The sequence below is a fragment of the Antechinus flavipes genome, chromosome 6 (genome assembly GCF_016432865.1).
Source record: "Antechinus flavipes isolate AdamAnt ecotype Samford, QLD, Australia chromosome 6, AdamAnt_v2, whole genome shotgun sequence".
NCBI classification, from domain to species: Eukaryota; Metazoa; Chordata; class Mammalia; order Dasyuromorphia; family Dasyuridae; genus Antechinus; species Antechinus flavipes.
In genome coordinates this window covers 36,056,795-36,075,653 of record NC_067403.1, presented here as the reverse complement: position 1 = coordinate 36,075,653, position 18,859 = coordinate 36,056,795, and the positions used below count along the sequence as shown (strand labels likewise).

Below are 18,859 nucleotides of genomic sequence, written 5' to 3'. Positions count from 1 at the left end.
GTTGAAATCAAATTTTATGTGTTGATGATCTATGTGATTCTCGACAAGTTACTTTTATGTCTCTGGGTTCCATATAAAATCACTGGGCACAGTGGATGTTGCATCTGTAATTGGTGGAAGGAGTCCCTATAACAGGGGTTATCGACTCCAACAAAATCAGACATCGAGTGATAAAATATATCCAAGTATCATTCCTTTGGTTTTATTTTCTACAGTCAAACAGGGAACATGTTCAGCTATCCAAAAGAAGACCCTTGCCACCCCTCCCACAAGGGGAAGGTCATGGGGAGAAGATCCGAGTGATAGCGCTCTATGACTTCCTTCCCAGGGAATCCTGCAATTTAGCATTAAAGAGAGCAGAAGAGTACCTGGTATTAGAGAAGTACAACGCTCATTGGTGGAGGGCAAGAGATCAATCGGGGTAAGATGAGCATCTAGTTTCAAGCTTGTCTAGTCATTTGTGTATATCTCTATGTAAATATAAATATAGATATAGAGATATAGAGATATACACACACATATATATTTATTTATATTTATTATATAATATATTTATTTATTTATATTATATATATATTTATACATATATATGAAATAGTGATATGGAGAGATCTTGTTTATTGATTCAGTCTCTCATGCATTTCTTCCCTCCAATTGTTAAGGAAATTTCCTGAATAATTAAAACTAACTAATTTTACACAGCAACTAAAAACAGATGGCCTTTCCCAGTGTATCTTTTATCACTAAACTGGATCATCCATCTCTGGAGAAAAGTGTAGACTACACATCATCTTCCTCATTTCTGGAAATTCTCTAACAAATGAATTCATGGTTGTTTTAACCAGAAACCCCAAGGATCTTTCCCTCTCAGATTGATTCTGTATTTATTTGTTTGTATATTTACCTACTTTTGACTAGGTAAAAAAAGGCCATTCTTTTCCTCATTTCCTTCTTACCTAGATTTATCAACAAATGGGTATTGCCTCGGTTAAAGTGAGACCTGTTGAAAATCTTAACTTAAAAAAGCCAAGGTCTCTCACTGCATCCAGGGCCATCTCCAGGTGTCCTATTTTATATCTGGCCACTGGACCCAGATGGCTCTTGGAAGGGAAAGTGAGGCAGGTAATGTTGCACAGCTCTCGTCTCACTCAAATCCAGCTCACTTCCTTAATATGGCATCATCTTTCTGATGTCATGGTTGTCTTTGAGAACAAAGAACTAACAAAAAACAACGTCCCAAGTTATGAATGTAGCTCTCATTAAAAGTAGGCCTTCTAAGCTCTCACTCCTCACATGGAATAGCTCCTAGAGCTTAATTCTCAAGTTTCTTGCAGGCTTTTTGGGTTGCAAGTGATACCATCAAAGAGATGCAGATTGACCTTCAGGTCAGTTTTATCCCAAAGTGTCAAGGAAGTGAAATTTTTCCTTAAGGCTTCAGCTTTAATATTATGAGATTCTTATCTTATAGGCATCTGGGACCTTAATAAACACAACTGTCAATTGATTGGTTTTTTCTTTTTTTTTTTGGTAATAAGATTTTAAATTGAAAAGGAACTTAGAGGTCATTTAGCTATTCCTGTCTTTTACAGATGGTGAGAGAGAGGGTTAATGATTTGATCACATGGATATTAAGTTACAGAGAAAAATTCCATTCCAGGTTTTCTGACGCTAAATTCATTAATATTTCCATATCAGCTTGGTATAATTCCTAGAGTTATCTGTAAGCAATAATAATAATAACAATATCCTCTTTACATAACAAGGTGAAGAACATAATTATCAGATGGCAAATAAATATGAAAGGTAGCTTGGTGGTCATGAAAATACATCGATTTGAAATCAGAGTCTTGCTTTGAATCTCAGCTCAGATATTTGTTACATATGTGACTGAGACAAGATACTTTCTCTCTCAGGGTCTCAGTTTTGTTATGTGTAAAGGGAAAAAATTGGACTTAGATAATCTGTAAGATTTCTTTCAATTCTAAATTATGTGATTATTTTGTTAAGATTGTTATAATAACTTTGTTAATCATTATAAATGCACACTCACACAAACATTGTCTTTTGTTATTTTTGTTTCAGGAAAGAAGGATTAATCCCTAGCAACTATGTGACAGAATACAAATTGACTAATTTAGAAATATATGAGTAAGTATTCTCTCAAAATACAATTTTTAATCCATTCATAAAACCTGAGTAAAGTTCAGCAGTTATTAGGCATAAGTAGAATAATTGGTTGAGGCTTTTGTTTTTGAAAAAGGAAGTAATACCTTGAATAGTTTTAGTAATTAGGCAAATTCCTTATCAGAAATCTTTCTCAGAGTTGAATTAGAAATGTGATTTTCAGATTGTTGGTTTGTTTTTTTAAGATAGGCTTTTCGTGGAACCATTTTTGTTGTCAAAGAGATAGTTTTTTTTTTTTAAATCCTCATCTTAATTTGCCATTTGCCCTAAGATTAAAATTTATCTTTAAGAAATAGAAACTAAGACTTTGCAAATTTGAAGTGCTATGTGAACTTTATAATACTTTATAGATATTCTATAATTTATAATACCTTGTACTCTATAATTTTTCAACTATTATCTTCTTTTTAACTATTTAAATAATGAATAGGATAAAGAAAATATTAGGCAAAGTACATTTAAAAATGAAATGGGGAACTTTTGAATTAATGGTAAGTTGGACAAAATTTAATCCCAAAATGTATTTTTTTAGGTAAAGCTAAACCAAGATTTATTTCTGTAGAATAGAAGATTTAAGCAAATCCATAAGTCAGAATCCTTATTATTTACCTATTTTCATAAACTCATAATATTTTAGAGCTTAAAGTGGTCTTAGAGATCTAGTTTAGATTCTTGACATTTTTTGGTGCTCTGGATCTCTTTGGTAGCCCTATGAAACCCTTCTCAAAATCATGCTATTAACTGCATAAAATAAAATATGTAGAATTGCAAAGAAAAGCAATTATAGTGAAAGATGGTTGTCAAAATATTTTTTAAAAATGAATTTCACAGACCTCATGTTAAGAATTCCCAATTCTAGTCCAAGCACATTTTGTCATGAAACATCCATGTAGGACTTTGGAAGGTGGGAGGCACTTAGGAGTTTTTAATGTAACTGACAAGAGCCATATAAATGGATGAGAGGCTATGGGACATTATGTGTGAAGTACTCAGTGGCCATGATGGATCACAGTAATGTTCAGGGAAATAGCACTGGAAGACCTCAGAACTCCGATCAATGAAGCAATCAATTATGGATTCAGAAAGCAAATGGTGAAGAACATTCTCCAGTTCTTGTCTGAAAAGTTAGTGGAATATAGATGTGGAATGAGGCACATATTTTCTGACGTGGCCAATTTGTTGATTTGTTTGCTTTAACTGCACTTCTTTGTTTTCTTTCTACTTGTTTTGTTTCCACTTTCTTTGGGAAGTGGAAATTCCCATTTGGAAAGTGAGAGAGAGAGAGAGAGAGAGAGAGACAGACAGACAGACAGACAGACTCACTCACACAGAGAGACAGAGACAGAAAAAGGAGAGAGAGAATATACTGGCAAAACATTTAAACCCAAAGGATCTGCATTTGAATTCTGCCTAAGACATTTATCAGCTGTAAATTTTTGGTGCCCAGTATTGTGCTAATCACTTTACTTCTATTTGCCTCAGTCTCCTCTTCTGTAAAATGAGAACAATTATAGCAATAATAGGATTGATGTTGTGAGGATTAAATGAGAAAGTATTTGTAACATACTTTGTAAACTTCAAAGTGCCATATAAATATGTGAATTATTATTGTTCTTTGCTCTAGAATTGAATTTAGAGTATTAGACCTGGTATATTTTAGCATATATCATAAGCTGTTAGAATATATGCATATTATATGATCCTAAACTAATTTAGTTCAACAACTTTGAATTTCATTATCAGGGAGTAGTCAATAAAGTAGTCATGCCATTTCCTATGAGCATCTCTGATTTCTTTTTTTTTTAAATTCTCTTTTTCTTCAGAGATCCTAATACTTGGAATGTGCCCAACACAAATGGCATCATACTTCAGTTCTTGAAAAATCCATTATTTCATCAGTGTAATTATTCCGACCTCAGTGTAAATCATGGCTCCTTCACCTATGGCAGTAGATGGTTGTATATTTTGCTGCAGCCGACTTCTTGGTGATGAGCCTCCAGACACTTCTCAGACCAGCAAAATGGGCTGCCCTCAATTCTATACTTGGAGCCTTTCAGTTTAGGAGGACTGATCAGAGTTTGAGCTCTAGGTCATCTTTCAGAGCCTCAATGAGTTCTCAGAGAATCACTTTAGTGGAGACATAATACTATAGAATTGCTAAAATTATATTGGAAATTAAGTTCCCTAGCATCATAATTATTTCACTCATTGTATTAAAAATGGGGCTCAGAATACTGAAGAGACAGCACTTATCAGTATGTAAGGAGGTTCAAAGAGTCTTGAGAGAAGGGATTGTGTACAAATTGTTGTTTTTAATCATCCCCATTACAGAATATACATAGAACATTGCACCGAGGGAAGGGAAGAGGGATTGTACCTGCTATTTAATTGGTATATGAAACTCCCTGTTGAAGAGACAATGAAAGTCAGCACTTGCTCTGCAATCTTACATAAAAGAGATACTTAATAAATACCTAAAGAAAGGGGAGAAAAGTTTGATTGGTGCCAGATTATTGAGGGCCTTGAATATCAGACTAGGAAATTTGTGGCAGTTTTTTGTTTGTTTGTTGTTGTTGCTGTTGTTGGTTTTTGGTTTTTGGTTTTTTTGAGTAGGTAATGGGGAGCCACTGAAGATGTTAAGCAGGGACTAATATTGTCTGACATGGTCATAAGGAAGATTATTTTCTTTTTGTCTGCTTGTCTATTCTTTGGGCTCGTAATTGTCATACCTTATGATGTTTTCCTATGTATGCACTCACAAAAAAGGCACAATTTGTTTAGACTTTCTTTTGAAGGCTAAAGTTGTTTTTTAATGTTTGTTTTATTTAGTTTGAGGGTAAGTTTGAAAGAGGTAGAGAGTTTAACAGAGCAGCATTTAAAGGTGTTTTTAAGCAGCTCTTGGTGGGGAAAGGGACAACTGGAATTTTTCACTTTAGCTTAGACTAAGCATAAGAAAATATATGCCTAAGATTACAGCTTCTGTAATAATTTAAACTATTAAACAAATCCCTTGTATCTCAGAAAGTTGAATTGGAAGGTAGGAAAGAGCTAGTTGTGTACTTGGTTTGTATTTCTCTGCCCTGTATTTATAATAAAACTAAGCTTAAAAAAGAATGAATGAACTTCTGAATAAGGAGACCATTTTAAATGTCTAAGGTTTTGAAAAGCAGCCCTTTAAACTAAAGGGAAAGAAACGTGTGTAAGTGTGTGTTTTTTTTTTAAATAAAGCCTGCATAATATTAGAATGATAATTGATATTTCATAAAATTATAGGTGGTATCACAAAGATGTTACTAGGAATCAGGCAGAAGATCTATTGAGACAAGAGGTAAGTCAACATATCTGTGAGTGAATCTGTGGATAGGAACAAAAATTTCCCAAGACATTATTGTAAGCATTTTTATTCATCAAAAGAACTACTTGTTGTTTCTTGTTTTTGTTTCTCTCAGCGCAACTTTACTTCATTTTATATGAGTATTTATAAAAAGTTGCAAACAAATGTTTTTATGTTAGATAACATTTTCAATCAAATAATAACTTTGGTATCACCATGGTATCAGAGTTGTGTTCCCACATAAATAAGATTTAACATACTTTCCTTCCTTCCTTTCTTACCTCATTCCCTTCCTTCCTACAATTGCAAATTCCTCCAGAATAGGGTCAATGCTATATTTATCTTTCTATTTCCAATACCATCATAGTGACTTAAACAGAACAAGTACTGAATACACTTTTGAAAACAATAAAAAAGAATTCAATTAAATAGTCATATCAAAAAGCTTTCTGTTTTTTTAAAACACCTCAGCTCTATAGGCTTAATTCTTCCACATATAAAACGTTGCCAAATGGACAATCAAACCACATGATCTTCCCCTGATTCATTAAAAGTCTGTGTTGAGGCAGCTAGTTGATGTGGTGGATAGAGCACCAGCCCTTTAGTCAGGAGGACCTGAGTTCAAATCTGACCTCAGACACTTAACACTTCCTAACTGTGTGATCCTTGGGAAGTCACTTAACCCCAATTGCGTCAGAAAAAAAAAAAGTCTGCATGTTAAAATTCAGACCATTGTTATTTCTTGTGTTTTGGGAAGTATTTACTGATTTCATGGGATTAATGTCTAAAATTTTGCTTTGGTCTTAAAATTGGAGAGTGAGTGACATCAATTCATTCATTTATCAAATGCTCACTGCAAAAAACCAGTGGTGTTATTCTTAAAGGGACAATGATAAGATTTCATGTTGTTTATTAACTATAATTTAAAATATAGCAACCATAGATGCCAATTGAAGTCCAAGCACTGATTCCTAATTATGTAAAAACCTTATTTAAATTAAATAACTTTGACAGCTGTGTTATGTTTGAAAATAAAGATAAACTGAGGCACAAAGTTCCAAGTATGTTCAGTTTATTGGTAAGATAAGCAATTACCAATAAAAGGGATCTCTCAACTCTTTCAGCCAAAAAGGCCACAAGGTAAAATTTACTAGCTTCATATAGTGAAATACAAGAGAAGAACAGGGAGCATCATAGACAGAAAATGGTATGACTGATTACAAAATCTGAAGTATCATAGGCAGAAAAACAATATGATTGGCCTGACATTTCAGGCTAGCAACACCTGTCTTTCCATCCTGCTGTCAGAAAAAATTGAGTTTTAGAATGCATCTGCTTGTTAGTTGGGCAGAAATAACAGACTTCTTGGTTTCCATCTGCATTCTGTAAGGCTTGTTAGTAAGATAACAGATCTCCCCTAATTGTACATAAATATACAAGGCTGCAGAGAGATAATGCACTTCTTTTAGATAAGGTGATTTATAGGCAACTGAATTTTAAAGTAACCCAGAGGTGAAAAAATGAACTTCTGCTCTCATAAACTTCTGAATTTAACTCAGAGACAAAGCAACTACAAAATAGTCAATTACAGGATGAAATCAAATATACAAAATCCAAAATTTGATTTTCTCAGCTACCAGACAAGCAGAAATAGCAGTACCATAGAATACTTGAGATAGCCTTTAAGTTGGACCCAATGATAGATTGTTTACATTTACAAAATTGCTACTGATTTCAACAAATATGGCCAAAGCAAAGTTGAATTTTATGGCTACTGAGAGAAAAACAGAGAGACAGATATACTGAACTACTTTGTAACAAGCAAATAGTCTGTGGGTGAAACAAAAGTTATTTTCATAGCTCTTTGTTTCATTATATCCATGAAAGTTATACAAATGAACAATTCTATTATTAAAGTTTCCATTAAAAAAAAAACTAGAGCAGAGAATTATTTTGCAGTGTCTCCCCAAGATTCCTCTAACAATGATTGCTAAAAGCAGAAAGAACGGGTAGTAGTCAAAGGATATTTACAAAAGAGGAACTTCCAAAATAATTCTGGTAGGACTGAAATGAAGATACTTAAGGAAATGGAAATTAAGACTAGCTTCTCCCAGCAATCCATTGTTCATCACATGCTAATAACTTGCAGTGATCCCCATATTTGACTTCAGTTCGTGGTTCAATTTAGTCCATTTTTCCAATCCACTATTTTCTAGTTTTTTTTTTTGAAAGACTATGAGCTTGCAGGGGTAGATCAAGATGCAATAGGGAACATCACCTTTCTCAACTAGTTACATTTCCTATTTTTGTTTCATCAAATTATAAATACTGTATGCATGCATATATATAAATATATATATGTATACACATACATTACCTTAACTATCTTTTCTCTTCTCTCTTCCACCATTACTATACTTTCTACACTCTGTCTTCACAGTCATAAAACAGCAAAAAAGGAATTAGAAAATCTCTATGATCAAAGTACACCAAAATAGAGTTTGCAACATATCAAAGCATCCGATACTCTGACATGGATACAATACACTGCTCTATTCGCTAGTCCTCCTAGAAAGAAAGAATAAAGGAAAGATTGACACAATGGAATAGGGTCCTTCACCTTCTGATTAGCTAGTTCACAGGATTGCTATGATGATATATTGAAATATGAGAGAACTTGGAAAAGTTGGGAGGGAAAGTACAGATTAAGGTATTATCTTCCTCCTTCTCATCCTCTTCATCATCATCCCATAATCCTCTAGTACTGCTATATCTCCAAAATGTTTGTGACAGCTCCTTAGATCCATAATAAGAACACTCATTTGAAATAGTTCATCATACCTACACTCTGTGACATTCTAATCCCTGAACTTTCAGAGTTCCCCGGGAGAACATGACCTCTAGTTTAAAAAACCTCCACAAGACTACCTCCATTTTATTAAAAAGTTGATGATAGCATCACCTATGAAATATAAACAAGTGAATATAACAGTGATTCCCCAAGTGGTTATTATGTTTGAATTTTAATTATTTATTTGTTGGATTCTACTAATGGAGTAGATACCGCACTTTAAAAATTTGAATTTAAAAAAAAAATCCTTGTAATGATGCGAGCAGTCCCTTCATTTATGAAAATTGCAATCCTATATGGACCGATTGTTTTCTAGATTTAGTGTGGCACTAAGCATCTTCACTCTGCAGCCAATTGAATAATGCACCTCTAATTTAGCAAGGTTGGTCTTCATAAACAGACATATAATCCAGCAGCACAGTCATACTTGCAAGCTTTCAAGCTTGGTAGGACTTGTGCTCTATGTAGGGCTTTTGAGACCTCCACAATAACTTCCATTAATGATTACCATGAGGCATTGAGGAAGGAACTGAGTGGAGATTGGGCAGGGATTACATATGTGGAGAGATAATAAATTCCAGTTTTTAATCAGATGAGATAAAGGGAACAAACAGACAAGTAGCATATACATATTTTGCCTTTTCAAGCAGAAAGAAAAGAGGATGTAAAAGATCAAGATAAAAGTTATGAATGGGAATGTATTTTCCTATTTTCCTCCATTTTCTACCTCCCAGACCACCTCACATCGCTATTTAATCATCTTTAGAATGAGGAGACAGGTGGTTCAATATCCATAGTTCTTTATCAGTGCAGATAGTATTTTCCATCCCATGTTTATTGGGATTGCTTTGGATCACTGAATTATTGAGAATCAATTCTGTCATAACTGAGCATAGCACTTGCTGTTATTTACAATGTTTTCCTGGTTTTGCTCATTTCACTTAAGATCAGTTCATGTAAATCTCAGAAAAGAATTTATTTTACTTTCTTGCAAAAATGGATGTCTAAGCTAGTAGACACACCCTTGAAGCTCAAAAGCACAGTCTTTTATCCCCTGTCCAAAAGCACAAGTCCTTTCCCCATTTCCCCCATTGATGACAGGTTAGAGCCTATGTGGAGTGCCTAATTCCCCCCATTGAGTATGAGTCCCTACTTCTGATTACATCTCCAGTGTTCACCTTGTTTCATCATAGTCCTGTCCCTGATTTCCCATTACCCACATTTCGGCAACCCTATCCCTTATTTTCTTTTACCCTTATCTGTGTGTGTGTGTGTGTGTGTGTGTGTGTGTGTGTGTGTGTGTGTGTGTGTGTGTATATATATATATATATATATATATATATATATACACCCTTTTGCATCTATAATAGATGGTTTTCCTCTATAAGTTGTGTTTCCTTTGTTCCATGTCAGTCTAACTTTTAAAACCTCATTTTTTTTTTTTTTAGGTTTCAGTTTCATTTTTCTAATTTAAACTTCATTTTTTTGATTTTTAAAATTTTAACTCTGTGTAAAGTAAACCTTCATCCAGTTCTGGCAAAACTCACTTTTTAGCTATAGTAGCTCAGAATCTAGGCCAATGGATTCTCAAGGTCATGTTGGTAAGTGGCACTTTTCACTGGGTTTGCCACATATCCATTTAAAACTACAAGCTAGAAACTATCTACTATAACTTTCACCATAAATTCACCTCTTTTGTACTTGCAACTCAGAATCCTAAAAACCCAAACATCCTTCTGAACTGCATTCAATCAGGTAATCAATAAGCACTTTTTAAAGTAGCTACCACTTACTGTACAGTGCTAAGAGATGGGGAAATAAACTCAACAAATGAAATAATTCTTCTGGCGAGGAGATTGCATTCCAAAATGCTTGCAAACCTCCCTCTATTTGTGTGCCATCTCATCTGCCCCCACTCTGTTCCTCCTCCTCCATATACTTCTGACTGTTTGCCTTTGGGAAATATCTACATAGGGAAGATAAAGCCACTTTCTCTACTGTGGTCCCTGGGAAAGTAAAAAAAAAAAAAAAAAAAAAAAAAAAAGATGAAGGGCAATATGACTGAGGGAAGGGAAAGATGGAACAATCCCAAGAGCTAGAGAATAGGTTTAGAAATCAGGGATCCTACCTTGCTGCCAAATTCATTACTTACTATCCCTTGATTCTTTTTTTTTTAAATAATAGTTTTTTTTCTATTTTTAAAATACATGCAAAGATAGTTTTCAACATTCACCCTTGCAAACCTTGTGTTTCAAATTTTTCTCTCTCCCTTCCCCTAAATAGCAAGTAATCTAAGTTAAACATATGCAATTCTTTTTTTTAAATAACTTTTTTCCCCAAAATATATACAAAGATAGTTTTTAACATTCACCCTTGCAAAATCTTGCATTTCAATTTTTTTTCTCCCTGACTTTCCCCCACTCTCTCCCCTAGATAGTAAGTAATCCAATATATTTTAAATATGTGCAATTCTTCTAAACATATTTTCACATCTACCAAGCTGCACAAGAAAAATCAGATCAAAAAAGGGAAAAAAATTTTTAAAAGCAGTCAAACAACAACAAAAAAGGTGGAAATCCTATGTTGTGATCAGTCCCTATAGTCCTCTCTCTGGATGCAGATGGCTCTCTCCACAAATCTCTTGGAATTGTATGTCTTGGATTATTTATAGCAAAGCATTCAGTGCCTGAAGCTAAAGAACAACCACCAACATTTGAGAACCTTTGTACTAGGCTAGTCAGCTCTCTCAGCTAGGCTGACTGAATACTTCATTTCATACTTGTTGATTTTGTGTTTTAAATGCTCCTGAAACAGAAACCAGAAAGCTTTGCAACATTTTGTAGGAGCTGTTCCTTCAAAGTAATGATACTGAATTCTGGGTGAACATCCTTTCTTTGACACAACTCTCTTGACTGCTTTGTTGATTTTTCTTTATGCCAATAAAAATATTAAGTCTTCATGTTGAATGTGTTTTACAGTCCAAAGAAGGTGCATTTATTGTCAGAGATTCCAGACGTTTGGGAGCTTACACCATCTCTGTGTACTCAAGAAATAGGTCAGTCACTATAAACCTAGGATGCTTTGGGAAGAATTATAATTGGTGTATGCTAGTAGTAAGATTAAAACTTACAAAGAAAACACTTAGAAGAGCATAATGGAGAGGGTAGAATGCTGGATTACAAAAAAGTGAGAAAATTTGGGTATCAGTTCATCTCTGTAAGAAACAGGTTATTCCTTTGTAAAACTAAGGAGTTGTTTGGACTAGAGCAAATTCTTATCCTTCTTGTGTCAATTGCCCATTTGACAACTTGGTGTAGCCCAGGAATGCCTTTTTAGAACATTTGTAAATGCAGGCAATAAAATACACAGGATTATAAAGGAACCTATTTATACATTATCAAAAATATCAGGAAAACTGTACAAAAATATGGTCTTTAAAATATTTTTTGAAAAACAAGTTCACAGACTCCAGATTAAGAGCTCCTGAACCAAATAATCTCTGAGGCCATTATTGTCCCATTTTTGTAGACGTTTCTATATGAAAACTTTGTAAGAATCAAAATAAAATTGCAATGAAAGCTAACTAAAGGGTAAGCATATCATATAGATTCTAGAATTCTAGAATATTTAGTGAGCACTTATTACTTGCTAGAGAAACTGAGACTTCAAATGAAATGCCCAGAGTTCTTCTCTTGGAATGATGCAAGATGATTTGTTCAGGTATTAGTGTTTTGTATTTTGAACCCCTTCAACAATAATGAAAATTTTTTTGTAAATCTCTGCAAGTAATTTAATATACTATTTGTAATATTCTTTTAGATTTATTCATAGGATAAATTAAATAAATTAGATCCTGATAACATATATATATATGTATATATATATATATAATAGCTTACAAAATTACAATAATAAGCTTTTGCCCAAAAAGCTCCAAATTAAAATTTATATTATATAATTCTAAGCAGAAAGTACAAAATTTTGTTGTAACTATAATCATGAAAACACTAAATATAAAATGATAAATTAATGTTTGCAGCATCTTGATCAGTATTTACAGATCTGATGAGCAGTGATTACAGATTAATAGAGGGAAATGAGGAAGCTCCTCTGATATAGTGTACAGAACACAAATGAAGTTATTCACATGTGTCTGTGATCAAATGTTGACTCCTTATGGCAGTTTGAAAACAATTTGATGACAGTTTGGGAAACTACAAGAACATGTTATATGTCATCAGAAGCAATCAGAGTTTGATGTGATCTACACAAACCACAGAAAATCATTTTGCACAGTTCATAATGGTTTTAAACTGCTGCAGATATTATAATTCTTCAAATATGCACATGCTTATTGTCACAGAGGAAGAATATATTGATAACATAATTGGGCAATTACTTTAGACACCAACAGAGAATTTTTAGATCATCCCAAAGTGGTTCAAAAACTACTAAATGGGACCACTGGTGTAGGGACACCCTTATGGGGAAATTCCCTCTATCAAGGTAGATCAGAACCTTCTTTGAAATGTATAGTGTTAGAAAGTTGCCTGAGGCACTAATTGATTTACCTACAGTCATACACTCAATATGTATGAAAAGCAGAACTCAAAACCATTTTTCCCTGTCTCAGATCAATTTTATAGTCTATATTGATCATGCTTTCTTTAAGCCCAAGAATGTATTTATTTTAATTGGCTAGTTAATGTTGATAAATGAGTTTTTAAGGTGGAATAGTATTGTGATGATTTAGTACCATAGTCATTTTATTTCTATAGCTAACTATTGCTTCTTTGGTCACAGGAGTAATGTGGTACCCATCAAGCATTATCAGATTAAAAATCATGATTCAGGGCAGTGCTTTGTGACTGAAAGACATCTTTTCTCATCAATACCAGAACTGATTCAATATCATCAGCACAATGCAGCAGGTAAATCATTCACCACCACCACGACCACCACCATCACCACCATTCAGAAATTTCAAGAGAGGCAAGACAGCCAAACAGTTGCCTCATTATTAGATTAAACTCCTTTGTAAAAGGAATGAAATTAGCCTGATACTAACCTTTTTGCTGCTGTTGGTATTTTTAAATAAACATGTCCAATTGGTGTTTTTAAACCCTAGTCAGGAGTAAAAATATTCTGGATCTTTAATTAGTTAAAAAAAAAAAACAATAAAAAACATCTTTCAAGTATTTTCTTATTTCCCACCAATATAGAATGTTTAGAACTATGGTCTTGCAATAGGGATGGGATGAAAACAGTGATGGGAAGGGGGCCTTTTCATATTAACATCCCCAAAGAGACATTTTCATATTCTACCATTTTACTCCTCTTGGTAACAACTACATCACTCTACCTTTCATCCAGGGTCCTTTCACTTAGCTCTCCTATGCAGAGGGACTCAGGTTTCTAACTTCTCTGTTCTACTCTCTTTGAATTAAATTCACAACCCTCTTTAGGAGGGATTAGTGGGATTTTTATTTATGCCATTACAAGGAAACATCTCAATTTAAATTGAGATTTAATATCACGATCACAATGGGAAAATTAAATAGTATCCTAAAAATCTCTAGAATTTAGCTATCTCTATTTTCAATGAAAATGATGAAAGTAAGGGAAGAAGTGATTGATTTTTCTTAGTTTTCAGTATTTATTTTTGAGTTTTTCTCAGAGTGTTTTCAGAATTATTATAACCATACTCTTTCTTGCTATTAGTTTAGTCTCCACTAAGTTCTCGGACTTATCAGACAAGGCTGAGACTTAACAACAATAATTAGGAATAAAAATAGTTCCTGTCCTCAAGAAGATTTCAGTCTAATAGGGAAATAAGAGTTGCACAAATAACTACAGTAATGCCATAATAAATAAAGTTCTGTAGAGATTAAAAGAAAGAAGGGAGTCACATTTTGGGGATGGTGGTGACTGGGACCATGATAGGTTCAGAAAGAGAAAAGTTGTCAAGTTACTGTTTGGGGGGAAAGATGTAAGTTCAACTTTGGACATTGCAAAGTCAGCAAAATATCTAGGTAGAAATTGAAATTAGCACCCAGGAGAAGACAGAGATCAGAGAAAGAGATAAATAGATTTAAGACATATCTGAGTAGAGGTGAGAGATAATGCAATAGAGGGGGATGAGACCACAGAGAAAGTGTAAAGGAGAAAAGGATATTGAGGTTAGGATTTTGGTGGATATCCATATTTAAGAGACAGGGGAGAAAATAATCATCTAAGATTATTCTGATCATCATCAGAAGAGAAAAAAAAAAACCAACACTATCACTTAGGAAGGAAGAAATCTAAGGGTATCAAAAAAAAAAATAAGACTTTCAAAGAAAGAGTGGGAGTAATCACCAGTATCAAATGCTTTTTAGAATTCTAGGAAAATAGGAACTGAAAAACAGTTATTGAATTTGACAATTAGGTTAACAATAACATTAGAGAGAAAATTTCCATAGAGTGGTGAAATCAGCTTGCTGAATATTAAAGAATGAAATAAGTGGAGAAGAAACTTTCACTGATTATAGACTACTTTTTAAAAAAAAAATAGAACTTTTTAAAGAAATTTGGTAGTAAAAGGAAAAAAGGATAGAACTTTATAGCTTAAAGAATCAGCATAATCAAACAATTGTGAGGATTAAAAATATATAATTAAGACAGAATAGAACATATTTACAAACAGAAGAGAAATTCAGTTCAACTAATACAGATTAAATGCCTACCATATAGGTATGTTAGGATACTGAGATGAAATATAATACACTGTTTATCTTTAATAAGCTTAAAATCTAGTGAAGGGTGAGGCAGTGATATTACAAAAAATAATTATAATAATAGGCAGAATATAACTGCAAAGGAGGAGCACAAAGTTTTATGAGGAATTGTAAGAAGGAGGAAGGAGAGACAACTTTTGAGAGAGAATGGGAAGGGAGGCCAATTCAAGGAAAACTTCATGGAGGTGACATCTGAATAGGATCTTGAAAGAAGACCCTTTTCCCTTATCCTTATTCAATGGGAAGAAATGAAGATGAATATATATTCAGGTTCGGGGTCTGGACAGAATAATTAAAGTGCCAAAGGAAAATATAAGAACAAGAAAATAAAGTAATCCATTTTGGTTAGACTGTAGAATATATGAAAGGAAAAAATGATGAATAAGACTAAGATGTAGGTTCAAATCAGAGTATTGAGGGCCTTGAAAGCCAGGATAAGGAATTTATATTTGATTCAATACTCAATGGAAAGGCATTGAAGGTTTTTGATTGGAAGAGTGATGAGATCAAAGAAAAGTAGGAAAGATGGGATGTTCCCATCCTTCTCAATAAGATGGGAAGCAAGGTATTCTGTAGGGAACGAAGAGGACAGAATGGAAGTTAGGGATTTGAGGAGAGACAAAGATTTGGAGCAACTTATAATTTTTAAATGTTGTTCTCATGTGTTGATAAGGAAAATGTCTGAAATTCAATAATACTCAAGTATGGGATTAGTGTTTAATTTTTTCCTCTAATTTAATAAGTAGGTTTATAATTTAGGAATATAACTCTAACTTCTTTTTCCTTTTTAGGGCTTATTACCCGTCTCCGGTACCCAGTTGGCTCCATGGGAAAGTGCTTGCCAGCAACAGCTGGTTTTAGCTATGGTAAAATTTGAGATTCTGTTGTAATAAAATAGTAGACCTAGTAAAGAATTTCCATTTCTCGTACCTAGCTTGCGTACTATAAAACAATATACAATTGAAAGAGTAATAATAATAACTAACATTTACACAGCTTTTGCTCCTCAGAGATAAGTGCTCTTATTTTTCTCATTTTACAAATGAAGACATAAACAGGGATTAAGTGACTTGCCCAAGATTACAAGGCTAGTAAGTGTCTGAGGCCACATTTAAACTCAGATCTTTGTAACTCCAGGTCTGCCACTCTACCCATTGTTCTACCAGCTATTTGAATAGTTGGATTTCTGAAAAGGGTTACTACACAAGAGAGATCAGCTGAAGATAATCTGCTAAGCATGGGATTTCTAGATCATCCTTCTTCCTGATTGCTGTTAGGTGAAACTTATTAATAATCCAACTTGGTTAGTTTCTGGGAAATGTGATATTTAGAAATCCCAAAAGTTATTCCTTGGAAAGAAAAGTTTTATTTTTTTGAAAAGTGAAATAATAAGAGGAACTCTCCTTCCCCCACCCTCTCTTCCCCTGGCAAAAAAACCCAAAAAAACCCACATCTTTCAAACTATAGGTTAGGTCCGAACCTCTTACAAAATCAGATTGGCTATGCTTCAGTTTGCAAGCCAGCAAAAATTTCATTTATTTATTTATTTACAAAACATATGCATGGGTAATTTTTCCAGTAATGACCCTTGCAAACCTTTTGTTCCAAATTTTCCCCTCCTTCCCTCTCTCACCTAGCTGACAGGTAGTCTAATATGTAGTTAAATATGTTGAAAAACATGTTAAATCCAATATATATATATATATAATGTATGTATTTATACAGTTATCTTGCTGCATAAGAGAAAAATCAAATCAAAAAGAAAAAGAAAAACTGAGAAAGAAAACAAAATGCAAGCAGATAACAACAGAAAGAGTGAGAATGCTATGTTGTGGACCACACTCAGTTCTCACGGTCCTCTCCCTGGGTGTAGATGGATCTTTTCATCACTAAACTAGTAGAACTAGTTTGAGTCATCTCATTGTTGAAGAGAGCCACATCCATCAGAATTGATCACCATGTTGTCTTGCTGTTGTCATGTATAATGATCTCCTGGTTCTGCCAGCAAAATTTTTAAAGATTAAGTATTAGATAGGATTATTATAAGTGTATCATTTAAGTGTTTGCTTCTCTAGCATACTAGAGCCATCTTTCTCTCCCATAAAAATGATCGTTTGCATAGAAACAAATGACATCTCTGCCTATGCCTAGAAATGAAATTGATGCATGGATCAAAGAGCAAAATATTGTATGACAACTCTACAGACAAAGCTAAACATATGGAATAAAGCACTCGATTTTTTTAGTCTAAAAGTTGATTTTGGAGGCAGGTTAGGAATTCTTTCATAGTATTCCCTCAGACTAAGCTGCTAAGTATTGATATGTACAAAACACTGGTGAGTGTATATAACTGGAAGGTAATGTAAAATATAACAAAAAGGTAAATGGAGGCAAATTTCTTTCAGCTAGATAATATTAATTAACAGTGATGCATATTGCTGTCAATAAATGGGTCAATGACTTGCTTCAGTTTATTCCAAAGAGCCAGAATTGAAAATGCAAGTCACTTTTATAAACAGAACAAAAAAAAAAATACAAGATAAGTGACATGGGGTTAAGGACATGACTGAGGTGAGGGGGAACAACATGACTGGTTAAAATTTGGTAATGAGGTACACTAGCAACAACCTTTTTTGTCTCCTTCCTTCCTTACTAAGAAGTGTTCATTATGCTGTGAAATCTAGAGAAAACAGAGCAAAAATCAGATATCCTTGAAGGATAGCTTGGTGATAGATATTAAACCAGATGGCTTATGGCAGCATCCACCCAAGGTTAGCTAAATTCCTTGAGACAAGAATAGACCAGTGAATATAGCAAAAGAACTGGATTTCCAAACTTAACCCAATAGAAGCCAGCTGAATTCTGAATTGAGTTCAGAGACAAAAAACCTTGACTTTGGCAGTTACAGTACAAAAATCAATTCATTGTAAATAAGATCAATAATAAACAATACAGAATTGCTCTTGATCATTTCAGTAGAGTAGGTTGTGACTCAAGGCAACTTTCTGGCTCAAAGACTGCCAAATTGCACATCCTTTGAATACTTGTTTCTCTGAACCACAAATCTTAGAATACCAATCAGTTCTCTCATTCATCTACAAATGCACAATTCTACGTAAGAGAAAATCAGTTCTTGAAAACTTTCCCTCACTTTTTCCCACTGAATGTAAAAATATAAAATGGTACTAAATTGGATGGAAAATCAGATTTTTAGGTTAAATCTCCAAAATTGTATTTAACTCTAAAATCCTATAAACATAATGTGAGTAGATTTAGTATCCTTCCAAGAAAAAAGCAGTTAATAAATTCTCGTTAACTGACCCATTTTCTCTTTGATATGAGAGTGTGTTTCAGCCAGGAAACTGATGCCTGAGATGAGGATGAAGAGAGGAAATAAGAGAGAAAAAAAAGACATAGAACTTAAGGTGGAGATAGGGAAGGAACTTGTAAAGAGGGTGTAGAAAAGAAGAGGTTTCTTAAAGTCAGATGTCCTCTACTTCAATATGCTGTCCAGCTTTACTGGGAGGAGATTAAAATCTGCTGGAGAATTCAAATTTAATTTTAATTAATAATCCATTGTTTAATCTAATATTGGTGTTTGATAGATTTGAATTAGAAAGAATGGAAAATGTGGCCCCCTGCTGGAGGAAATTTTCCCAAAGAAATAAACAAAAAACCCTTAAAAGAGTTGTGTTTTTGTACTTCTATGCAAGC

At 33.7% G+C, this 18,859-nt stretch overlaps 1 protein-coding gene across 1 annotated transcript in view; it reads left to right on the top strand.

The window, feature by feature from the left end:
• Positions 1-18,859, top strand: part of TXK (TXK tyrosine kinase) — a 40,432-nt gene that overhangs the window by 1,218 nt on the left and 20,355 nt on the right. The window contains exons 3-8 of the mRNA XM_051964799.1: positions 216-421; positions 2,083-2,148; positions 5,458-5,512; positions 11,348-11,424; positions 13,173-13,300; positions 15,937-16,011. Coding sequence (XP_051820759.1) covers positions 216-421; positions 2,083-2,148; positions 5,458-5,512; positions 11,348-11,424; positions 13,173-13,300; positions 15,937-16,011 — 607 coding nt within the window. The remainder of the gene's footprint in view (positions 1-215; positions 422-2,082; positions 2,149-5,457; positions 5,513-11,347; positions 11,425-13,172; positions 13,301-15,936; positions 16,012-18,859) is intronic.